The following is a 25,537-nucleotide window of genomic DNA, read 5'->3' on the forward strand; positions in this document are numbered from 1 at the left end:
TAAAGAATGACCAGAGGACCTTAAAATGTGCCACCCTAATGCTTCGCTTATTTTTTAAAATTTATTGCATTTATTAGATATGTGGTCCTCAATCCCAGACATGGGTATAACTGGATCAGTAGGAGGTAAGTATTAGGTAACTAAGTTTATTAGAAACTCAAAAGAATACAATTTCCAAATATCTTTTACAATATTTTAAACATTTTCTCAGGTTGGTCAGAGCTTACATTGGGAATCTGGTTTTTAAATTTCAAGTTAGTAACTGATGGGCTGACCACACTCCTGGAAAGTCTCAGCAAGGCATGAACACTACTTCACACCTACTTGCAACGAGACAATATCTAGATCCCTGAGCAATGGTTCAGACTTTCTAGGACTAGGCTCCTCCTTATGATTCAGGGACAAGGCACAGGGTTTCCTACGCTTGTTTCTTTCCTTCTCTTTCCTCTTAACTGGCTAACAAGCTGTTTTGCTCCACCTCTATGGAGAATACATAAGTCATATCACCCTAGGTCCATGTCCTACTTAAGCCCCATTTTTTGTAAAAATGGAAAAAACAGGGAAGGAAAAGAAAAGCACCACTATATAGCCAGCTCAAATTTTACCTTAGCAATCTTCCATAGTGCTACTACTATACTACTTCACAAGTGGCTGACGCAAAAGCAACGGTCACATCCTTTATATGCTTCTTCACTTTTGCCCACTTCTCTCAAATTCTTCAATCTATTATAAAGCAAATTTGAAAATTTTACATAACATTTCATTGGTGGACTTATACCCAACAAATTAACAATGACAAAAGGATTCCCTTGATGAAATTACAAGCTGTGGAAGATTTGAAATAGTAAAAGTTAAACCCTGATACAGTATTAAACTTATCTTTTTACATATAAAAATAATACACAGTGGGATATTTTATTCAATAAGATACAATCTTTAAGATCAAGAGAGAATATACAAAACTATTTTATGTAGTCTGATGTAGTATAGTAGGAATAAACCTATCTAGAACAGAAAGTATGAAGTCTGTTCTTAGAGAAATCACCAGTTACTTAGGGGTTTAAAGCCAAGTGTTCTGCAGGTACTAGGCAGAAAGGAGCTACTGTTGCATTTAAAATAATGTGGTCATTATAAAATAAAGGCTTTAAATCTATAAACAATAACAAAAACACACAAACCAAATGAAAATGTACTAAAATTTAATCATCCATAAAAGCTGTAATTTAATCTGACAGTAAAACACAAGAAGCAATATTAGAGTTGGTTTAGTATATTATATATTTTAGCTTTGAAAGCCATAGAAATCAGTTATCCCAGTTTTTTTTCCTATAAAAGACCCATTTTTCCAAAGCATTATGCACAAACAATTTTAATTAGAATATAATGACAGAATGATATTTCATAATTTTTTAAATATAAAATGAAGTCAATGACTCAAAAAAGTTATCTGCTGTAATGAGTTTGAGGGGAAATTTCATAATCTATATATCATTACAGATATAAAGTATAATGGGTTCAACGTTTTAGTGCTTGACAGGGAGGAATCATGATAAAAAGGTCAATATGAAATCATTTGATTATAGTAGCAATATCTAACATTTGAAATGCATCCATGCTCTTTTGTATAATCATATTAGAGTCAAGTATATTTATTTTCACATCTGTTATAACTGCTATTGCAAAGGAGAAATACTATTGTCTTATTTTCTGAGAGATATACACAGAGCAATTTTTTTCTCCAGGGAACTTGTGCAAACCAATATAAGATCTAAATTCTTCACATAATATATAAAACAGGAGAAGCCTCTTCAGATGTATGTTTTGAAGTCTGCAATGCTGGCACTTCCCAATTAGGCAACAGTTCTTCATTCCTGTAATCTAGAACATTGAATAAATACAGATATAAACATATGGTTAATTTCTTGATGTCAGAAGATGGTAGTAAACAAGCAGATATCCAATAATATAGAAAGAAACAATGACTTTGGCTGATTGTTTCCATGGAACTAAATTATACTAAATAGCTACGGTAACAGGGCTATTTTGAACTCCCTTTAAAAATGTTAAAAAATAGTTTTATTATACTTAGTGTTTCACATTATATCTGACAGTACTGTCTATAAAGAGGTAAAGAGTTATTATTTCATTTCTATCCCATTATCTTTTTTTTAAAAGTTCCTTTTCCAATAAAGAAATGACACTTTTCTGCCTGCATAAACTTTTCATAGGAAATTCTTTATTCTACCATTTTATGCTTTTATATATTAGGATTACCACTTTTAATAAAGGTTAAGAGAAAAAGAGATGATACAGAAACAGTTGATCACCCTATTCAAGGGCAGAAGAATCAAAGTTAGTCTTACTGCTGACGAGAAAAGAATTAGGTTAAAGGAAGAATTTCCTGAAGATGATTTCTCTCCTAGGTCTTTAAAAGTAGGACATATTAGAAAGAGATGAACATGTTCCAATACAATTGTGTCTAAAGGCACAGGCTAGATAAGCTGCCTTCAAGGCTCACAAACTCTTACTAAAAATGTTATAAGTGCTATTTAAATCTACCCTGGATCTGAGGACTTATTAAAATGGGATCAACATGGCACGTCAAGTCTATAATGACAATAAAATGCTCTGCAAAGTACTCTGATTGCTAACTGACCTATTATTTGGTATTATTAAACATCCAAAGAGATCTCAGGTGACTTATTAAATATAGTTTAAGTTGAATTAACATATCAAAGCCTAAGAATTTATGCAACCAGGATGAGAGTCTTCTTTCTAGAGCTAGACCAAGATTTCTCTTCTCTAAAGTAAAACTCACAATAGACTATAGGACAAATGAATTTTCACAATGGGCCAGGAGATGGCACCTCTTCCTTTAAACATAAGCTAAAAGGACATTTTCTGAGAATTGGAAATTAAAGTAGGGTCAGCTAAGGTAACGGTATCATGAGCCAGTCAACTATAAGACAGTTAAATAATATATTTCAGAACAGGAACTGGAGCCCTCATTTTCCCTACCTTCGCACCATTACCTAAACATAGGCCAGTAATTTTAACAATAGTCACTTTCAGGGAGCTGATGATTTATAATTACTGAATCAAGACTTCATTAAAAGCCTAAAAACCAACCATTTGGCCAGAGCTGTCTTTCCTAGAGCTGACTACCAGAGGCAATCCCTATGCCCCTTTCTCCTTTCTGCCCATTTTCCTTCTACCTTCATTTAAAAGGGGGATACAATTACTCAGTTGTTTCCCTTCAGAGAGAGACTCATTCACATCTCTAAGGACACACATATGAGTTAAACTCGTGCTCTGGAAGACGTAATCCACTAAATCGACCCAAGAGATTTACAGGAGTTAGCACAACCAACTCTCAAGTGGGGACAGCTGACTTTCCTCTAACTGGACCAAGCTGAGTAATATTCACATAATTAGCATCAAATTACATCATAAATCCACCCCGTAAAAATATCTTTTATGGTGTTGTTTATAGAGTTGATAAAGATAAGTAGAAACTGTTCAGAGGATTTAGATATATAATTAAAGAAAAACAAACAAACAGTCCCACAGGGCCTGGTTTCTCACTTGACAGGCATTTTCAATGCTGCCACTAATTTCTCTCCAAAGGGCTCACTTAATGAAAACTTAAGCGGTACTTAAAGTCAACTACTACTTAGAAGCCTAGAGATGAAACACTTGAAAGAAATCAACCCATACCTGAGAGAAAATGACTACCAAAACTACACTGACATATCACCGCACACCCAAGAGAATGGCTCAATGTAAAAAGACTGACAATACCAAATTTGAGGAGGATGTGGAACTCATAAACTGCTGGTAGGTGTGTCAACTGGAACAATGACCTTGAAACACTTAGCAGTATCTACTAAAGCTGTCCATATACACAGGACAATCTGGCCATTCCATTCCTAATTATGTACTGAACAGAAAGCATGCACATGGGTATAAAGACTTGTACAAGAATATGCACAGAAGAATTACCCATACTAGTTCCCCAAAAGAACCCAAATGTCCCTCAGTAGAATATATAAATATATTGCTAGTATACTCATACAATAAAAATGAACTACTACTATATACAACAAGGATAATTCTCAAAAACACATTTTTGAGTGAAAGAAGCCATACATAAAAATAATATATTACATGTTTTGTTTATGATAAGTTCAAAGAGAGGCAAAACTAATCCATGGTGCTGGGAATCAGAGCAGGGGCTATACTTGGGGAAGAATGACTATTGTTATTACGGGTGTGTTCACTTTGAAACGACTCATCAAATGTGCACTTAAGCCTTTTTGTTTCAGATGAACTGCTGTTTCACTTCAATTCAGCATGAATTTCAAAGTGACCTTAAAAGGCATTCTATTCATTCAACCACTATTTCGTGAATACCCACTCTGTACCAGGTACTAGGGACACAGTGGTGAGCAAAGCAGATGTGGTCCTTGCCCTCAGAGAGCTTAGAATCTCATGGGGAGAGAGATAAATTATCCAACAGATGAACGTATCTACAAGTTTATTTATCACATTTATAAGTCGCAGATGCCTGGAAATACCCTAACAGGTGAAATGGGAAGTGGTTAAGGTTGGGGAAAGCCCAAAATAAGATGAGAAAGGCATTTGTTCTGCTTTTAGCATCTTACCTGGCTCAGAGCTGCTGCTTACTGCGGGTCTAAAGCAGCAGACATGTTTTCTTTCTAGGCTTCTTCTTTTCCACTGGTGTTTTTCTATTTATCTGTCTGACCAGGTCATAAAATATCTAAATAAAAACAAGAAAAAAGTACTTATTCAACCAACATTTGAGACCTTGTTCCACAAAACAATCTTGGTTCTGTTAAGTATTATTCTGCTCTTGGATCTATATTTTGCTGCTTTAACAGCAGGTTTCTTAGAAGCCCCAGGTGATGCTCAGTTAGGGTAGAGCAGGACTGACATTTATAATGAGGGAAATACACCTGCTCTTACATATTCACTATTAAATTGAGAAAAAGAATGAGTAGTGAAATTCAAATAGGGAGTGAAATTATATTCTTCATGGACTCTTCTATGCCTCAAAACCTAATTATTAAGAGAACAGCTAATGCTCAATTTGACACTTCATATTTATTTTTAAAAAACTTCAAACTTACAGAAAAGTTGCAAGAACAGTACCAAGAACTTGTGAATATTCTTTACCCAGATTCACCAATTAGTAACATTTTGCCACGTGTACTTTATCATTTCTCCCTCCCTCTCTCTCTCCACACACGTACTCTTATTTTCTAAACCATTTTGAGAGTAGTCTGCATACTACAGGTCCCTTAATAGTTGAATGTGTTTTTCCTAAGAACAAGGTTATTCTCTTACATAACCATGTTACAGTTATCACATTCAAGATACTTAGGTATTGATACATTACCTTGTATCATCTACATTCCAAATTCCAATTTTGTCAGTTATCCCAATAATGTCCTTCATAGTAACCCCTCTCCCCCGGAGGGAGAATCCATCCAGGATCACATACTGCATTTAACTTCCTGTCACTTTAATCTTTTTAAAATCTGGAACAGTTCCTCGGCCTTTCTCTTTCATGACATTGCCATTTCTGAAAAATAATGGCTAGTAACTTTATAGAATTTCCCTCAATTTGGGTTTGTCTGGTGTTTCCTCATGATTAGATTCATGTTATATATTTTTTACTGCAACAGGACAAAAGAGATATTGTGTTCCTCTCAAGTTATCACATGTAAAAGCACATGATCTTTGCTCCCCCTGATTTGAAGTAACAAATAATATCTGTTAATAAATCTTTTGAATTCATTTTGGATGAAAAATGCAAGGTATCAAAGACAAAAATACAATACTACTTATTTCACAGAGGCAGATTATTATCTTTTTTTGGTGAGGGAGAGTGGCCGTGAGCTAACACCTGTTGCCAATATTCCTCTATTTTGAATGTGGGACACTACCACAGCATGGCTTGATGAGTGGGGTAGGTCCTCGCCTGGGATCTGAACCTGCAAACCCTGGGCCGCCAAAGCAGAGTGCACTGAACTTAACCACTGTGCCAACGGGCCAGCCCCCGAAGCAGATTATTTTAATTCTGATATGCTTATATGTTTTATAGTGCTAAATATGCCAAAGTGTTGGATCATGAAATAGTTCAGCTGAATTTGGTTCTCTGCTAGAAATGCAAACACTCATTTACTAATGACCTGGAATAGAAATGAATATCATAGAAGCTCCTTACTATTACTTATCTTTAATAAACAGTACTTTGTAGAAGTGTATCAAAATGCCCTGGCTTTTAGGAGCATTACAGAGACAAATGACAAAATGAATATGCACTCAACAGACTGTGTCAATGTCAATTTTCTTGATTTTCATAATTGTGTTGTGGTTGTGTAAGAGGATGTCTTTGATCTAAGGGTACATACACTAACATTCTTAGGAGTAAAGGAGTGTGATATGTAAACATATGTGACAGACTGGTGAACATATGTGACAACTGGTGAATCTGGATGAAGGGTAAACAAACTCTTTTTATTGTTCTTACATCTTTTCAATAAGTTTTTTCTTAAGATGGTACTCAGATAAAACAACTATTTACTTTTTTAAATGGTTCAAAGATTACAAGGCTAAATTGACTGTTAAAAAGAAGAAGAAGAAAAAAACACTACTGGAGTGATTTATCCCAAAGCGATTCATTTATATTCTTTTCTTTCTGCTCCATCCTCCCCACTCCCATCTTCTTCAAACCATTTAACTCTCTATTACTTTATTTCTAAGTAAGCTTGAAAACACAGAATTTATGAACAAAATGGTAGTTTCTGTTTCACAACTCCAAAGTCCAAGTTGCTTCACAGCTCCGAAGCCCTTTAACAAATGAATGTGCATAAGCCATGAACAAGCTCTCATTAGTTCTCTAGCCTCGATGCTTAAGCTATAAAATGAAAAATAATAAAAGAATAAACTAAACAGTAAATTAATCAAAATCACATGTTTCTTCATGCTAGCCAGTTTCAGGTTTCTGGTACTACACAGAAAGGTAACTGACTTTATAGTATTATCCTCACTGATTTCTTGGGCAAACATTGCCTACCTCACAGTAGCAGTTGGTTCAGGGATGAGGGCAAGTTTGAACTATAGTTACTTGGTTAGACATGCTGAAAGTCCCCAGCCTAGGTTCTTCCTCTCTCTGAACTACAGAAAAATCTAAAGGGAACACAGAATAGTTTCTCAACCCTCTGCCATTCCTCAGTTGGGATGTCTTGATTCCAATTATTATTCCAGCCTCAGCAAAGAATAATCAATTCTTAAGACAGATGTGATTTTGGTATAGCTATGTACTACTTTCAAAACATAGCAAAAATGGTGTGGATAAGAGAATTAGGGGGCTATTTAGCCAAGCAGTATGTCCCTGTATGATTTCATATTTGAGTCCAAGAATTGAATCTTGTGAAAGTATGATCCCTCTACCTCCAGGCATTCGGAAATCACACATACGTTTACAAGGCATTAGCTGTCTGAGGAACTATTAAGTATCAAAGGAACTCTGTAGCTGAATTATCAGGCTATAAAGAGAAACATTAAAAGAAACTCAATTACACCCTCAAGAATTTCTAGCATAAGCTTGTACGTTTTCCAAAAGAGTAAAGATTCTTAACTAGCTAATGTATTTAATTTTGTTTTATTGTTTTTCTATTTTTGTTTTATAAATCCTCATGTCAAGGGTTGACTTCAAGACTGCTATGAAAAAGTGGCTCTGTTGCACTGGAAACCGCGACTCAGAGGGCAGTTCTACAAACATGTCATGCTTAAACAGTAAGGAGCACCTCATTCCTACTGTGCTCACTGGACCCTGGCCCAACCCAGGCTCAGCAGAGCCCTATGAACTTGGTGGGTAGGTGCCAGTGAGGGTGAGGACAGGGCCAGCAAGGAACCAGATTCCTAAGGCGAACCATTCTACCAATGGTGATCTTGCATTACTGTTCCCCTAGCCAAGCTCATTCACCAATCTTAATATGTTTTATCTCAAAGTTACCTTTTTTTTTTTTCTTGGAAAAGTCAGACTGTACTAAAAACTAAAATTTTATGATTAGCCACGTTTTGCAAAATAACATCTATGAAACTAATTCCACAACGGAAAAAGTTGAAGCTGGAAGCATATCATCCTTCCCTTCATTTAGTTGGCAGTGAATAAGAAATAACTGTTGTTCAAGATCTCAGCAGGACTGTTCCCCACTAGGATGTCAACTTCCTTAGCGCAGGAACAGCGTCTGTCTGGATGACTGTTACCCTGGTGTCTAACAGTGCCAGACACACAGGCACAGAATAGATATTTGCTGAATAAATGAAATTTATGAATTTCTTATTTTTATATACTTGTTAAAATTGGTTTTACCTAAAAAAGCCAGCTTTGACATTCTTGATTATTTGTAAAACAAAGGACTTGCAGCAAGCTTAATTTTTATCCTTTTAGATGTTTAAAATAATTTGGTCATTTTAAAAGTCAGACAATAGTCTACAACCATAATATTAGTCAAGGACAAGTGACCTACAGCGCCAATGGCCCAAGAGGAACATCAAGCAAAAGCACAGGACTCTGATAACCTAACCCACTCTTAACTCGCATCTGTGGTCTAAGTGAGCTGGACTCTGATTGATTACCTGTGACGTTACAAATGGCAAGCACATTGCCAACTGAAGACTTTTGCACTAACAAGAAAGGAAAGAAGCCTACTCTGGTTTAAAAAGAAAAAAAAAGGCTTCTGTTAAAATTAACAAAAGCAGAGAGAACCTCAAGTTTTTGCTTGGTTGGTGGTGGCAGTTGGGGACTGCACTAATCTTTCAGGAATTCAGTCAACTACCGGCCCTTTACACCCAAGCAGACAGCTTATTTGTTAACAATTCCTGTCCACAACTATGTTCTCAAGATAGGGGAGTGCTTACGTTGGAAACAAAAAAAGCCTTGTGCACTTGCAGCATCAGGCCCACAAGACAAGTGGATTACAGTTCCGTGTCCACACTCACACCAACTCCTCCCTTTGAGTCAATGCACCAAGGGAACCCAGGACTCACAACACCAAATTCTGTGATATCCATGAGGTAATAACATCTCTCTGTATAACAGAAGTTCATTATAATAATTTGAGATATACATGATTTCCATTTATATATACCTATATAGGTAATTATTACAATACAAGGGTGATGTGAGAATTTGCACACACACTCCTCTCTGGCATATCATTTAGAGGCTCAGCAGGACTTTAAATATATTCTTTAAGTTAAACTTCCTCTTTGCCAATAAGGTAAATGTCAGTGTCCTCATTATAGCCATCAAAGTGACTTTATGCAAGTCAAAGAATAGTTTCTTATTGATTTCTTTATTTAATTTTTAAATTTTTTTTGTGAGGAAGATCAGCCCTGAGGTAACATCCATGCCAATCCTCCTCTTTTTGCTGAGGAAGACCAGCTGAGCTAACATCTATTGCCAATCCTCCTCCTTTTTGTCCCCAAAGCCCCAGTAGATAGTTGTATGTCATAGTTGCACATCCTTCTAGTTGTTGTATGTGGGACGCGGCCTCAGCATGGCTGGAGAAGCAGTGGCTCGGTGCACACCCGGGATCCAAACCCGGTCCGCCAGTAGCAGAGCACGCGCACTTAACCCCTAAGCCACGGGGCCGGCCCCCAGAATAGTTTCTAAGAATTACTTACTGTTGTCTACAAATTGATAGAATAAAGACTGCTTAAAAGAACAAATTTTGTTCTTTAAAAAATTTGTTTTTTGCTGTTAACTTAAAAGAAAGGAAACTGAAAAGGCACTTGTTTGTGCTTCCTAGCAGCTGTAGTTACCTCATTAACGTTGATCTTTGACTTCGCAGAAGATTCTAAAAAGGCACAGTTACACCACTGTCTTGCTAAATTCTGACCCTGTTCTTTGCCAACTACTCGCTCATCTTCCAGGTCACATTTATTGCCAACCAAAATCATTGGAACCTGTGAGAAGGAAACAACATAAAATGAGCACTAACATATTCATTACTTAGCTTCTTATAAGTAAGCAACTGCCTGCCACCAATTGAAATGTATTAGTTAGCAAGAGAAGCTTCACCGAGTGCTTAAAAAAAGGTATATCTATGTGTGTTGGGGGGAAGAAGGTACATGGAGGGGGAAGAGCTAGGAAAAAATACGGAAGAGATTCTACTACAGTGATCTGCTAAATTATTTTAAGAATACAATCCCAAAATTCTCATGTGGACTACTATTAACTGCTGAACTTCCAACTAGAAAAATCTGAAGGAAAAAGGAACCTCCTGCAATACAGAGAAAAAGGTATTTTTGGGCCGTGATTTAAGTGCTTCCTCTCACAGGTCCAACAAATGCCAAAAGTAGTGGGAAGACCAATACAGTAACAGGTTCTACTTCTACATTTGACATGTAGATCTGAAGACCAGTTTAGGTGAGATGCTGAGGAGGATTAGCAATAAAAATAAAGCCATAAAGCAGGTATGTCTTCCCTTTTTCTCCATACCAGAAATTCTTGGCTATGTCCATACATAACTCCCTACTTCCAATAAAACAGGTCACTAACATTATAATGTCCTTAGTTAAAAGGTGTCCAGAGAACAGTCATTTGTTTGTGAGGTGAAGGACACTATACAAAAGAAAGAATTTAAGGGACATGGTGAATCTTGTACCTAAAATAAGCAATTACCAAGAGTTAGATGACACACACTAGGCATCTACAACTCCATCTTTTTTTAGTTTATTACATGGGATAAAGGGATTAATATTGCCAAAGTTCAGTGATTTGCATGTAATTGGCTATGAAAACAGAACCGTCTTAGATAAATTAGTCATGGAAAGGAAGAGAACTATTCATTAGGTTACGGTTGGTCATGAGTCATACGGTATAAATCCTTCCCACCTACAATATTACCCAAAGTTCAGATCCTGAGCAGGTGCACATGTTCCCATTAATAATGAGAGAGAACACATAAAAACAGAAAAAAAGGTACAAATGAAATTTTATATCTTAATTTATACAACTGAAAAGGAACTCTCTGTAGCTCAAAGTTGAGGTAAACATGTAAAGTACACATCCCATCTTTGCAAAAAAAAAAAAAAAAACAATGATGCTATTCATCAAATAAGACAAGAATTCTAAAATAAAAATAAAATTAAAAAATACAAAAACCCAGTTAATTAAAATCTTTAACATAATTCAAAGGAAAAAACTGTATTTGAGTAAAAACTATACCAAAAGAATTTTAGAAACAGGAACATACCATTATGGTTCTTAATGACATTCTTTGAACACTGTTTCTGACATCACCACCACCTTTCAAAGCTCAACCTGAGTCCCACTTTACCAAGTATTCTTCGACTCTTCTTCTTTTTTCACTGCATTTATCACGCACATAGCACAATGTGTACTTTATCATATATGTCCTCCTTTTCTAACCATTTCAGCATATAACTTGTAGGTTTAGAAAGTTTTAACATTTTTTTGGTCACATAGGCTCTTTTAGGCATGTGGAAGATACCCTCCAAATTCCCTACTGATAGAGAAAACAGACACTTTTTGTTTGGCCACAGAGAGACGGCAGTATGTCTTATGGAGATAAAAGTACTTACATCTTCTGTGTCCTTAACCCGTAAAATCTGTTCCCTCAGGTCCTGTAAGTCATTAAATGTGGACTGAGCTGTAATAGAATATACTAGTGCAAACCCTTGGCCATTCTTCATATACAAATCCCTCATTGCTGTAAATTGCTCCTGTAATAAAAAACATGCAATTATAAATATGATTTCCTGAACATATATTGGAACAATTTAAATCATAATAACAAGTGAGCTCCTAAATTTTTTTATTACATGCTATCATAACAGAAAACATAAGACATAATACATGGTTTCTAGAAACTCTGAGGAGAATGTTCTTGTTCCCTACTTAACGTAACTAAAAACAGTGACAATGAACTGTAGAATTAGAAGTGAAACCTTAACCACCTTAATTTACTTTTGTGAGAATTAGAAAAGCTGTATATAATTCCCTTTTATTTACAGATCCTAATTATATTATTTTGATGCTACTGAAGATGATTTCCAAGGTAGTGTTGCTGGAAAAGAGAAGTCCAAGTACTGAACCCTGAGGTCCTCCAACATTAAGAGGCTGGGAGAGGAAGAAGAATCAGGAAAGGAGACTTAGAAGTAACCAATACACAGAGAGAAAACCAAGCAAGTTTTTTCTTGAAAGCTAAATGAATAAAATTTTTACGGAGGAGGATAGTGATCAACTGAGTCAAGGGCTGCTGCAAATTAAAGGGAGCTGAGCACAAATACAGGCGATTGATTATGAATGACAGACCATGGACATGAAGCCATGTGAAGAGGTGGTTGAGGATATGAGGGTTAATCAAAAATGTTAGGATAAACGGACTGCAGGTTCCAGCGAAGTTAAAGGGTATGAAAGGAAGTGAGATGGAAAAACAAGAGGTGGTTACTGGAGAGTGGGATGCTTGAAAATGAGATTAGGGGTGGTATTACAGTTACTGGTATTCACATAGTCTAGGCTAAGACCATGGGTGTGAATGGCTGAAGCAGGATGGAGGTCAAGGAACTGACAGGCCAAGGTGCTAGATCATCTCTAATATCCGTATAGATTCTATCTGGATACCAAAATCACTGAGAATTACGACTGAAGCAGTATTGCAGAGGGAGCAAAAATCTTCAAGGAGTAAGAGGTGATCTGGGACAAGACTGATGAGCATCAACTACTTTCCAAGTTTTATGCAATTAGAACCCAGTGCTGAGTGCCAGGATGGGAGAAGTAAGTACAAGACATCTGAGAGCACAAAAGAAAGATCTCTGCAGGAGGGAAGAATTTCTTTCATTTGGACAAGCGGAAGAAGCAAGAACGCCCTCATGTGTGAAGGTGGTGAAAGAAGTAGCAAGCATTCTTGTTAACTGCTGGGGTCTCTGGGAACGGAGGGGAATTACTGCTGATTCAAAAGCTAAGAAAACTGGGGGGATGGGTGGCAAGAGGGGGAGATCTCTTGATTCAGCTGATATAAGACAGACATAGTTCCGGTGATCCAAAGCTCCCTGTTGGAATCAAGATCCATTTTCCCACAAAAGCCTGGAAAAATATAGTGTAATTAGTACTATAATTGCTCCAGTCTGCTTATATGCTTGTTGGAACTATCTGAAACTTTCTCATCATTTATAAAATTATAGCAGGAAATTTTGTGCTGAATTTTAAACAACTTATAACATTTAAGAATACCATCCATTTTAAAGCTGGGAATTGCCTAAACGAAAGTCTATGTATACGGAGGAAAAAAAGAAAAGAAAAATCGCTTAATGTGGCATTTTTTTTGTGGCAGTATAACTGGAAATCATCAGTAATTAATAACAAAATTATAAAGGTGATAACAAATGAAGACAATGAAAATAGCAAATCCACAGAGTATACTATATAACAGGCACTGTGCCAAGTGATTTATAATCATGATCTCATTTGATCACTACAAGCAGGCTATGATGTACTAATGTCATTATACTCAATTAAAGATAAGAAAAACGAGGCTCAAAATAATCCTAAAGATTGCTGCCTTCATCATAAAACATGCATCTGTCACCAGCCCTTTGAGATGTTAAAGTGCTAATAAAAAGCAAAAATAATTTTTATAAAAACGAATGGCTCTGGTGCCAAGAGACAGTCTTATTTCAACCCAGAGGAATACCTATCTTAACTAAAATTTGAGATTTAAAATACCTTTTTAAAAGCACTAATAGCATAATCCTTACCTCAATACAGGGAGAAGAAACCTAACACAGATTCTGTAAGTGAACTCAACATACAATTTAATAGTGATATGTAGGCATTAAGTACATCATAGATGGTTTCATGCACATAAGAAAATTTAAGAAGCCCTACATTTAGAGAATTTGTTCTTAATCAGAATGATTACTTTTACTCAGAGGAACTACTCAGATGACAAAACTTGTTAACAAATTAAAATCTAACCAAAAAAAAAGAGAGAGAGAAAACATACTTACTGTTCCTGCTGTATCCAGGATTTCGAGCATACACTGTTGGCAATCTACTTCAACTTGCTGTTGGGGGGTGGGGGAGATTAAAAAGTAACATCAAAATGTTAGTCAGTTTTCCTTCCACCTCTTCACTCAAAGTACCTATTACAATCACAAAAGCCTTTCTCCAGCAGTTTGCTGTATTGGTGGAGAATTAACTTGGTACTACAATAATAAGAACAGGTCTCAAGTATGTTCTATTAATATTATAGAAGCCAGGACTGTTAACGCTGAGTGTAGATATTTTCTGACCACTGTAAACTCTGAGTAATGATTTTTATGTTATTATTAGAAGGCAAATGGTTTTACTGTGCAATTTAAGAAAAACTGCAACAAACAGGTATAGTTCCACCAGAAAAAAAATGCATAAATTATGTATGTTTATATTATTTTCAAAGAAAACAAAGCACAAAAGTATTAAATAGCTCAAAATGCAGACAAGATTTTGGGGTAAAGAAAATTTTGCCAAGCCACCAAGTTCAAGTTGTTAAAGTTTTACTAAAATGTGCCCCAAATTTAATCCATACGAAAATTTTAAATTAAAGAGATAAAGGGAAAACAGAAGTGCTAAAATAAGTAACAGTGAACTCATACAGTCCTCCAGACTAAGAAAAAGGTACTTCTTTGGAAAAGATGAAATTTTATACACTGAATTCTATTTGCCCAGTGTTTTATGAAAAAACAGTGTTTTATGAAAAAAGAGAACGTAGGCCTAAAGAAAGTATCAACTACCAACTGTGTGGAAAATTTTTAATATAGAAGGGATTAAGAAAAGTGTTAAATCTTCAGCATTCTAGGTACAGATCTGCGTTTGTAGTTAAAGCTTTAACCAGCAACTTATTTTGGAGAAATTTCAGTAAAGCCACGCTGTCTTCTAAAAATAAACGTATTAACCTAAGGACTATTTTAAACTCTGCTTCTGTGTCAGGTCAGGGATTGATGGAGAGCGCCACTGGCGGTGCCACAAACTCACTGTCCCACCACTAATGGGACTAATGTGGTAACCTGCACAATCTGTAAAAAAGCATGTCTAATGAATAATGAATCAGGTCTGTAGTTTCTCAACGTATCCAGAGCACAATTTTGTTTCCAATTTGCAGATAACTAAACTGCTCTGCCAGTACTGCTTGATGAACTTAATTTAACAAAAGGTACAGCACTATTAAAGGTTAAATTTTAAAATATCTAACAAAGCAATCCTTTCCTATTTGTTGAAAGATAGGTTTAATCTTTAAAATTTTTTTTGTATATCCTTGGCTACTAGTCTTTCTTATTTATAAATACATATTTTTTTCCCCTCTAATATATTTGGGAAATAAAATCATGAAAATTCTCCACAATGCTACCTAATCTTACAATTAAATAAAACAGTATTTTTTCTCAAGACCAACTATTCAATTTTTTTCCTTTTAAATAAGCTTTACTTTTTAGAGCAACTTTACGTTCACAGCAAAACTGAGCAGAAAGTACAGAGTTCCCATATACTCTTCTCCCGTTCCCCACCAGCTTCCCCAACTGTCAGCATCCCGCACCAGAGTGGTACATTTGTGACAATCAATGAACCTACAACAACACATCATTATCATGCAAAGTCCACAGTTCGCATGACAGTTTGCTCTTGGTGTTGTACATTCTATGGGTTGAGACAAATGTATAATGACATGTGTCCACCATTATAGCATCATACAGAATCCAACCATCTAATTTTTTATAGTCTAAAGGTGAAATATCTTTAAAGTTATTATATAACTAAACAAAAATAAAAACTTTCAGTCACTGGATAACTTCAAGCATAGAAGTGATCTTAGTTTTAGTTTACAAAAAGAGTCATCAAAAATATACCTACTATTTATATGCAATTTTTCTACATTAAAAAAATTTCCCATGAGGAAAATGTGTACATTAAAGAACAGATTACTAATCAGTAACAGAACACAGAGCTCTCTACAGCTAAGTAGTATTCTATGAGAAATATTTTGTCTTGATGAAACTTTTAAAAACAGATACAGAACATTTGTATCATTTCTCAAAATTATTTTTAAAAAAGCAATTCCACAGAACAAGTTTCAAAGCCATAATGAACTACTTGTAAGCAAGTGTTTACAAGTTTCACATTTTACCTTTCTGTAGGAATCTTCTATCGTTGGATCATATTTTTCAACAAAAATTCCCTGAACAAATTGAACTGTCTAGAAAAAAAAGGCAGAGAAAAGTGAAGGACTTAAAAGAAAAATCAACCCCTCTTGAATGTTACTTAACCTTACAAAGTGGTAAACATTAAATGAAATTAAGTGAAATTCTGGATAAATATGCAAATGTAAAGTATCATTATTTTTCAGTATAAGGTTACATCCATAACTAAGAGTACACTTACTATGAAAGAGCTGTTCATATTAAAAACTGTCAGCGATATTGCTGCTGACATTACACTGTTAAATAATTACTATATTAAGGTTTAAAACACAACAAAGATACAAACAAGAGCATAGCCTCAAACTCATTAAAAAATGAAAATGTGGGGCCGGCCCGGTGGTGCAAGTGGTTAAGTGTGCGTGCTCCGCTGCAGCGGCCTGGGGTTCGCCGGTTTGGATCCCGGGCGCGCACTGATGCACCACTTGGCAAGCCATGCTGTGGTGGCGTCCCATATAAAGTGGAGGAAGATGGGCATGGATATTAGCCCAGGGCCAGTCTTCCTCAGCAAAAAAAAAAAAAAAAAAAAAGAGGAGGATTGGCAGATGTTAGCTCAGGGCCGATCTTCCTCAAAAAAAAAAAAGAAAATTTATCAACATGTAAACTATTACTCCTTTAATGTATCAATAGTAAGTTTATCTCATGCCTTTGTTCAAAGGAGAGACAAAAGGTTCTAAATTTTAAAATGTCTTGAAACAGTGTAATTTCGAGGGAAAAGAAAAAGGAGATTAAAATCTATTTAATATTAAATTTATAATCATATTCAAATTTCATATTCACCCCAGAAGTAGTTATTTTTCTCATTTCCCAGCTGAGACTCAAACATACACCTGCCTGATTCCAAAACCTTACTCTCTTCATTGGAAAACAATGCCTACTTAGCTTTTTCAGATTATCTAATTTTATCTCCAAGATTTCTATAAGCACAGACTAGAAACTAAGTATTTTATCATTCGGTAAATGAAAAGTAGTACAGAGATGGTTGTGAAATATTTCCTGGACAGCTTTAAAACAGGGTCTGGCACATTGTTGCCTAAAAACAAGACTAGAAACTAAGTATTTTATCATTTGGTAAATGAAAAGTAGTACAGAGATGGTTGTGAAATATTTCCTGGACAGCTTTAAAACAGGGTCTGGTACATTGTTGCCTAAAAACAAAGGTAAGAATGTGGACTGAGGTCAGGTGGACTGAGGTTAAATTACCCAGAGGAGTATTTTATATCTATTTTAGCTTGAGCTAAACAGATTATAACTTGAATACAGTAAACTTCAAACTTCTTTCTACAGTAAACTTCAAACTTCTTTCTCCTACTAAGCTCCTTTTCTTTAAAGGAAACTCAGGATATAATCACACCAAAAACTTTAATCATCATTTTCATCAAGGATTTAATCACCTCATCATCTTAGTACTACATATAATTTAAATATGAAAAAGTCTAGTATGGCTTCCTAATAGACTTTAGACTAGATCAGAGATTCTCAAAATATGGTCCAGAGCAGAGATTTAGACAAAAACTATTTTCCTAATAATACTATGATGTACACTCGTTCTCCCATAAATTCAGAGTGGAGTCTTCCAAGGGGTATATAACGTATATGCTATCACAAGAGATCGGATGCAGAAGAAGGTATGAGAACCCAAGTGCCTTCTAGAAGCCAGACGTTAAAGTGACTTACAAAAATGGAAAAGAATCCCACACTTCTCATTCCTTTCTTACTAAAAGCCATCTTTCATTACTTCTCTGAATCTCATCTTCTCAGTTCCTGGGGACATCTCATTCATTCATATAGATTTTTATTTTATTCTTTTAGTTTTCCTACTGGATCCTCTCCTTCCTTCCTCACCTACTACTGTCTTTTCTGTAACAATTATTCTCTTCCTCTCCTATATCATCATTTTCCTTTTCACTGGACTATTGCCTCCAGCATACAAACATGCTCTACTCTCTCTCACCCTAAAACAAAAACAAAACAAAAACCTCCCTTAACTCCATGATCCCTCCAGTTTTGCCCCCTTTCTCTGTTTCCTCTACTAATCAAACTTCAACCACAATGGTGGTTCCATTTCCTCAGCTCTCACCCTAGGATGGTTATGGCACCATCACCTTACTGAAGCTGCTTTATCAAGCCCGGCTACCTCCAAGTTCCCAGATCATCCCTTTCCTCTTCTTTACTTGACTTCTGAGCAGACAAGTAAAGATACATTCTTTAAATTCAAGTACAAGATATATCCTTCTATGCTGGATCCTTCAATTCTACCTACTCTTTAAAGGTTGAGAGGTACTCAGAGATTAATCCTGAGTTCTTCTCTTCTCTCTCTAGTCTCTCCCTAGACAACCTCATTTATTCCTATGGATTTTTATTTTTAATTATTTTATTTATTTTTGAAAAGGTAATTCATGGACATAGGACAAAATACAAAAGTCACTAAAGAGTATGAAGCAGTAACTAACCCTACCTACCACCTTTGTTCCCAGCTATCCAATTCCACTCCCAAAGACGCAACCGATATATTATCTATAACTTATTTAACCTTGCAGAGATAGTCTATGTATTTTATAATATCTCCACCCTCACTCTCTCTTAATAAGACACAAATGGTACCTTTTTCTTCCCTAAATAATACATTTTAGATATCATTACATATAAGTGCATGTTGAGCTGCTGTATTCTTGTTAATGGTTATATAGTATTCTACTCAAAATATGTATTAAAAACTTACTTAACTAGCCCCTACTGGTAGGCATTTAGGTTGTTTCCAAAGTCCTGACACTGTAAAGAATGTTGCAATGGATATCCTTGACCCTGTCATTTTGTATATGTGGACTTATGCGTGAGATAAACTTCCAGAAAGAGACTTGCTGAATTGAAAGTTACATGCATTTAAAATGAGAGATATTTTCAAACATTCACCACAGAGGTACTAATTTACACTCCTAACAGTAACACAATTCTCATGAAAGTAAATACCATTGATATACTCATGGCACCCCAAATCATACCACAAGTCTCTCTTTTAAGCTCTTATCTTGAGGACCCAATTGTTTATTTGATGTATTTACCTGAACATCTCACAAACATATCAAACTTGACATGACTCTTGATTTTCACTCTCAAATCTGCTCATTCTCCAGTGTTTCCCTTTACTTAAACAGTCCATCCATAAAATTAGTAGCTCAACTAGAAAGCTGGGAGTCATCCTTCTCTCCTAGTCCCCACATCAATCCAGCATTAAATTATGTCAGTTCTATCTCCTATTTAATTCTCAAAACATCTACTTTCCTCTTCTTCACTGCCATGGCCCTAATCTAAGCGTCCACAAACCATAACCTGGTGTACTGCATTAATTTCCAACTTGCTTCCACATCCACTCTGCCTCTCTTCTAAATGACTCTACATTGAGCAGTCAAAGTGCTCTCTTTAAAACATGCATCTAATTCTGTCACCTTCCCTCAAAACCCCACCTTCAATGGCTTCTTCTTGTCATTAGGACTAAGTCCCAAGTCTTCATACAGTTTTCAAGTCATGATCTGGCTCCTGCCTACTTTTCATGTCATTTCCCTCTACTTTCCTCCCTGTTCATTCCTGCCCCAGCAAATGTGACGTTTCTCTCAGTTGTTCTCTCAGTGCTAACGCTAATTTAGGTTCAGTTGTCATAGGGGTCTCTCTTAACAATCTGTACTTTTCTTTCAAAGTATCTCTCTCAATTATAATCAAGTAGATTTTTGTTTAATTATGTATTTATTATATCTCTTCCACTATAAGGTAAGCTCTATGAGGGACTGTGACTGTTTTGTTCACAGTCGGTAAACCTGGAGTCTGACATTACAGAAGCTCAATAAATATTTCTAAATGAAAACAGCATGTCCACAAAAAATAACCTTCATTCCACTTAAGTCTGGGGTGGCGGTTGAGTAGGACTTACTCCACTGCTATCTGTAATCATCAGTCTTCCTCACTGGAATGTAAGTCCCCTAAAAATGAGAACAATCTTACTCCTCTTCCAATCACAAACACTAGTGCTTGACATACAGTAGGCAGCCAATAAATACTTGGTGAATGAAAGAATGAATGAGCCACTATTATAAAACTACACATCCGTGGCGAACACTAGTGCTTGACATACAGTAGGCAGCCAATAAATACTTGGTGAATGAAAGAATGAATGAGCCACTATTATAAAACTACACATCCGTGGTTATTGAATGAGTCCCTGTTCCCTGAGGGCCAGATACTAGGCATATAAAAAATACTTTATTCTTTTAGTTTTGTTTAGTGACTAGAAGTTTTAAAGTAAGCAAATAACAATGTTCTTCTTGTATTATACTAGTTAGTTATAGTTAGGTGGCTAACTTACCAGAGCGGACTTCCCCACGCCTCCTGAACCAAGGACCACTAGCTTGTACTCACGCATGATGTGGTCTGTTTAAATACTGACAATCTGAAAACAAATAAAAATCAAAGATTAATAAACATGCTAAGAATAGCCTAGGAATGTACAACTGTTACATGAAATAATATTTGATTTTGTTTTTTCCCTTAAGACTATCAAGGAGAACCATGCGGATTTGAACTACTGCCAGGCATTTTAATTTATTAAAGATCATCTTTGACTAGGCATCAATCATTAGCCTGTTTATGTTACTTCTAAGAGTACTTGATCAGAAAATAAGACAATTAAAACTAGTAGTTGTCTTGTAACTACAATCATGAACCAAATTCTTTTTTTTTGGTGAGGAAGCTAGGCCCTGAGCTAACATCTGTAGCCAATCTTCCTCTTTTTGCTTGAGGAAGACTGGCCCTGAGCTAACATCTTTGCCAGTCTTCCTCTATTTCGGATGTGGGATGCCGCCACAGCATGGCTTGATGAGTGGTGTAGGTCCACTCCCAGAATCTGAACCCACAAACCCCGGGCTGCTGAAGCCGAGCACGTGAACTTAACCACTACGCCACCAGGTTGGCCCCATGAACCCAATTCTTTACGAAGCTAACAACTTAAAACTTTTTTGAAAAGTTCACTCATGAACTTTAATATAATGTACATGTTGTTTTATTTGCTTAAAATATCATAGTAATTCTATACTGTTTTGTTCATTATTGTATTATAGCTGAAACCATGTAAAATAGTACCTCAAAAATTATTAGGATATGAATGGGAGATTATGGAAGAAATTGCTAAAACTTTATAGGTAGGTATTAGTAATACACTCCATAAGGCCCAAATTGCTAGAGAGAAAAAAAAAGGATTATAAACTTTATTTTTTATCTCCATGGTTATCTTAAGAGGTAAAAACACAGGAAAGAATTTTCAGTGGCCATGATGAATTAAGTAGGAACGAACCTTTCATCCCACAGTAAAATAGCTAAAACATAAAACAAAATTATGAAACAACTGTTTTCTGACATTGGACAATAAGCAGCATAGGTCTGTGATCTCTGAGAGACGAGAAGGAAATGAAGCGAGACCTACAACTGCCCTGGCTTTCTGTCTAGAGGCACTTTTCAGACTGTGGTGCAGGGAGGAAGAACTCAAGCAGAGACCAGAGGGATACCAGGGAAGAGGTAGATGCACAGAAAATTCCAGAAATCTGCACAGGGTCCCACTTGAGTGTGTGGCCAAACACTCAAGTGGGCCAGGCATGCAGGATGAAACTCCATGAGGAAGGTGAACAATAAATAGGGCTTTATAAGCTGAACAATTCCCAGATTGCTGGGAAATACTGCAGTGCTGACCAGAAGTCCTCCTTGTCGAAAAACAGGCAATTCACTTGGAACCCCAGACGATTCATATTTTAGTAGCAGAGGTAAACAAGCCCTAGAGTAACAGATACCCTGGATGCTTCCTAACAAAGCTTAAAAACTATCCTCAAAAGGGTCAAGCTGATCCACAGATAACTTAACTGCCTGTCAGAACAAAGTCCAAAATTCTTTAAAAGAAGCAAAAATAATAATAATAATAAAAATTTAAAAAATTCCACCATTCAACAATATAAAATTTACAATGTCCATAGTATCCAATCGAAAGTAATAGACATATGAAGAAGAAAGAAAATGTGACCTGAAACCAGGGTGAAATGAGTCAACTGAACGGTCCCAGAAATGAGACACTGGAATTAGATAATAAAGGACTCTAAAACTGCTATTATAAATATGTTCAAGGATTTAAAGGAAAATATAATGAGGAGAGAAATAGTAGACATAAAAAAGAACCGAAACGAACTTCTAATGTTCAAAAACAATTTCTGAGAGGGGAATATCACTGGATGGGTTTAACAATATATTAAACACAGCAGAAGGAAATTTGACAGAACTGAGATGCAGATAGAAAAAAGGTGATAAAAAGGAGGGTAAAGAGGGGGAAGAGAGAGGGGAAGGGGGAGGGAGAAAAGAAGAAAGAAGAAAAATAAAAGAAGAAGAGAACCACAGGACAATATCAAGCAGGCTAATATATGTGTAACTGGAATGGGGGGGTAGTTGAATAAACAATAAAAGATTTTCCAAATTTGATAAAAACTACAAATCCACAGATCCAAGAGATTCAATGAGCCCTCTTTTCAGTAGAAATACAAAGAAAAGTACAAGGCACAATAACCAATTCCTGAAAAGTTGTCAAAAAGAGAAAATCTTACAAGAAGCTAGAGGGAAAAGTTTAGATACAGAGGAACAAAATTAAGAAAATACACAGACTGCTTGAGAAGCTATGCAAGACAAAAGAAAATGAAACATCTTTAAAATGCTTAAAAAAATGGTCAACCTAGAATGCTAAATACAATGAATATATCCTTCAAAAACGAAACAAATAAAGATTTTTTTCAGATCAAAAAAAAAGAAAGAAAAGCTGGGGGGAAAAGTTCACCAGCACACACTTAAAAAAAATCAAAGGAAGTTCTTCAGGTGGAAGAAAATGATAACAGATGGAAACTTGGATCTACATAAAAGAATGAAGATTACGAAAGGAATAAAAAGATCCAGAAATGGTGGGTGAGAGTAAATCTACAAGACTTTTTGACCACTGAAAGCAAAAATAATAATAATGTACCATAGAGTTTACAACACACACAGAAATAAAATATATTACAATAATAGCACAAGAAAAGGAAGGGAACTGGAAGTATTATTTTTCAAGATTCTTACATTATACCCGGAGTAGTATAATATTATTTGAAGGTAAACTGTCATATGTTAAAGATGCATATTGTAAATCCTAGAGCCACTATTGAAATAAAATAAGAGACAAAGCTAACAAACCAACAGCTGAGATAAAATGGAATACGAAAAGAATCCAATTCATCCAAAAGACAGCAGGAAAAATACAAACAAGCAAAAAAGAACAAAGAAAAGAAGGGAGAAATACAAAACAAATAGCAGGATGATAGAATTAAAAGGTAACCACGTCATTACATTAAATGTAAATCATCTATTCCAATATTCCAACATTCTAATTCCAAGGCAAGATAAAAAAGCAAGACCTAACCATACGTTGTCTTCAAGAAACAAACTTTAAAGATACAAGAAAAGTTAAAAGTAACCATTTACTGGTGACAAAGTCACAGTTGCTGCTAATATTACTTCTGTGGTCTGTTACCTGCATTCAAAATAGAAGCAAATACTATATTTCATTTAGAGGTTAGTGAAAAAGATGTATATATTTTTTCTATACAAGTGCTGGGGACCCCAGATTATGAATCCCTACCTATTCTAAGCAGTTAGCATTTTAGGTTACTCTAGTCAGACTGTTCTCAAATTTTTTGGTTTCAGGTCTTCTTTATGCCCTTTTAACATTCTTAAGAGCTTTTGTTTATATGGGCTCTCAGGAATGGATGTTGGATGTTTGTCTAATACTTTTTCTGCATCTATTGGTATCATATGCTTTTTCTTTTTCGTCTACCAATATGTCCACTCTTACCACTTCTATTCAACATTGTACTAAGCTAGGTATAGTATAGGTTCTAATCTATGCAAAAGGAAGAAGTAAAACCATCTTTATTCACAGAGGACATGATTTTATATGTAGAAAATCCTAAGGAATATGCAAAAAAGCTACCAGACTAATAAGTGAATTTAGCAAGGTTTCAGGATAAAAGGTTGACTAAAAAAAAAAGCAATTGTATTTCTGTATACTGGCAAAGAACAACTGAAAAATGAAATTTAAAAAATACCATTTCCAATAGCATTCAATAAGAAATAAAATACTGGGCTGGCCCCGTGGCTTACCGACTAAGTGTGCGTGTTCCGCTACTGGTGGCCCAGGTTCGGATCCCGGGCGCACACCGATGCACTGCTTGTCCGGCCATGCTGAGGCCACGTCCCACATACAGCAACTAGAAGGATGTGCAACTATGATATACAACTATCTACTGGGGCTTTGGGGAGAAAAAAAAAAAGGAGGAGGATTGGCAATAGATGCTAGCTCAGAGCCAGTCTTCCTCAGCAAAAAGAGGAGGGTTAGCACGGATGTTAGCTCAGGGCTGATCTTCCTCACAAAAAAAAAAAGAAAGAAAGAAAAAAAAGAAATAAAATACTTAAGAGAGAAATTTAACAAAATATGTGCAAGACTTGTATACTGAAACTACACTCACGGCTGAGAGAAATTAAGGACTTAAGAAGAGATATGCCATACTATATTAAGATATGCCCATATTAATTGTTAAGCTGTCAATTCTCTCCAAGTTGATCTACAGACTCAATGTAATCCCAATCAGCGGTTTCTTCTTTGTAGAAACTGACAAGATGACTTTAACGTTTATATGAAAATTCAAATAGAATAGCTAACAGTTTTCAAAAAGAAAAACGAAGTCTTACACTACTGGATTTCAAGACATACTATAAAACTACAGTAATAAAGACAGTGTTGAATTGGCATAAGGACAAAAATAGATCAGTGGAACCAAATTAAGTCCAGAAGTAAAACCATGCATATATGTTCAGTCCATTTTTGACAAAGGGACTGTGGTACCCCATCCTCCAGGATGGCCCCCAATGATCCTGGCCTCCTGGTATTCACAACTTGTGTTGTTCCCTCTTAGTATTCATATCCTTGTGTAGTTTCTTCCCATACTGAATCAAGACTGGTCGTGTGACCAACGCAATAAGGCAAAAGTGACAATATGTGACTTCCAAGATTAGCTCCTAAAAGGCACTGTACCATGATCTGTGGGATCATTCCGTCCAAGGGAAGCCACTCACCATGTCATGAGGATACGTAACCAGTCCTCCAGAGAAGCCCATCTGAAGAGGAACCGAG

The 25,537-nt window shown here is 35.8% G+C and overlaps 1 protein-coding gene across 2 annotated transcripts in view; it reads right to left on the reverse strand.

Moving 5' to 3' along the window:
* Nucleotides 1-1,182: 1,182 nt before the first annotated feature.
* RAP1A (RAP1A, member of RAS oncogene family) overlaps nt 1,183-25,537 on the reverse strand; it is a 75,912-nt gene continuing 51,557 nt past the window's right edge. For both annotated transcript variants that reach the window (XM_087445589.1, XM_014780030.2), the window contains exons 2-8: nt 20,651-20,734; nt 16,224-16,292; nt 14,071-14,127; nt 11,644-11,784; nt 9,859-10,002; nt 4,665-4,780; nt 1,183-1,878 (exon numbers count right to left, since the gene is read on the reverse strand). In XM_087445589.1, coding sequence (XP_087301715.1) covers nt 4,694-4,780; nt 9,859-10,002; nt 11,644-11,784; nt 14,071-14,127; nt 16,224-16,292; nt 20,651-20,707 — 555 coding nt within the window. In that variant the 5' untranslated portion in view covers nt 20,708-20,734 and the 3' untranslated portion in view covers nt 1,183-1,878; nt 4,665-4,693. The remainder of the gene's footprint in view (nt 1,879-4,664; nt 4,781-9,858; nt 10,003-11,643; nt 11,785-14,070; nt 14,128-16,223; nt 16,293-20,650; nt 20,735-25,537) is intronic.

Source organism: Ceratotherium simum, chromosome 2 (assembly GCF_057802395.1).
Source record: "Ceratotherium simum simum isolate JZ-2026a chromosome 2, ASM5780239v1, whole genome shotgun sequence".
NCBI lineage: Eukaryota > Metazoa > Chordata > Mammalia > Perissodactyla > Rhinocerotidae > Ceratotherium > Ceratotherium simum.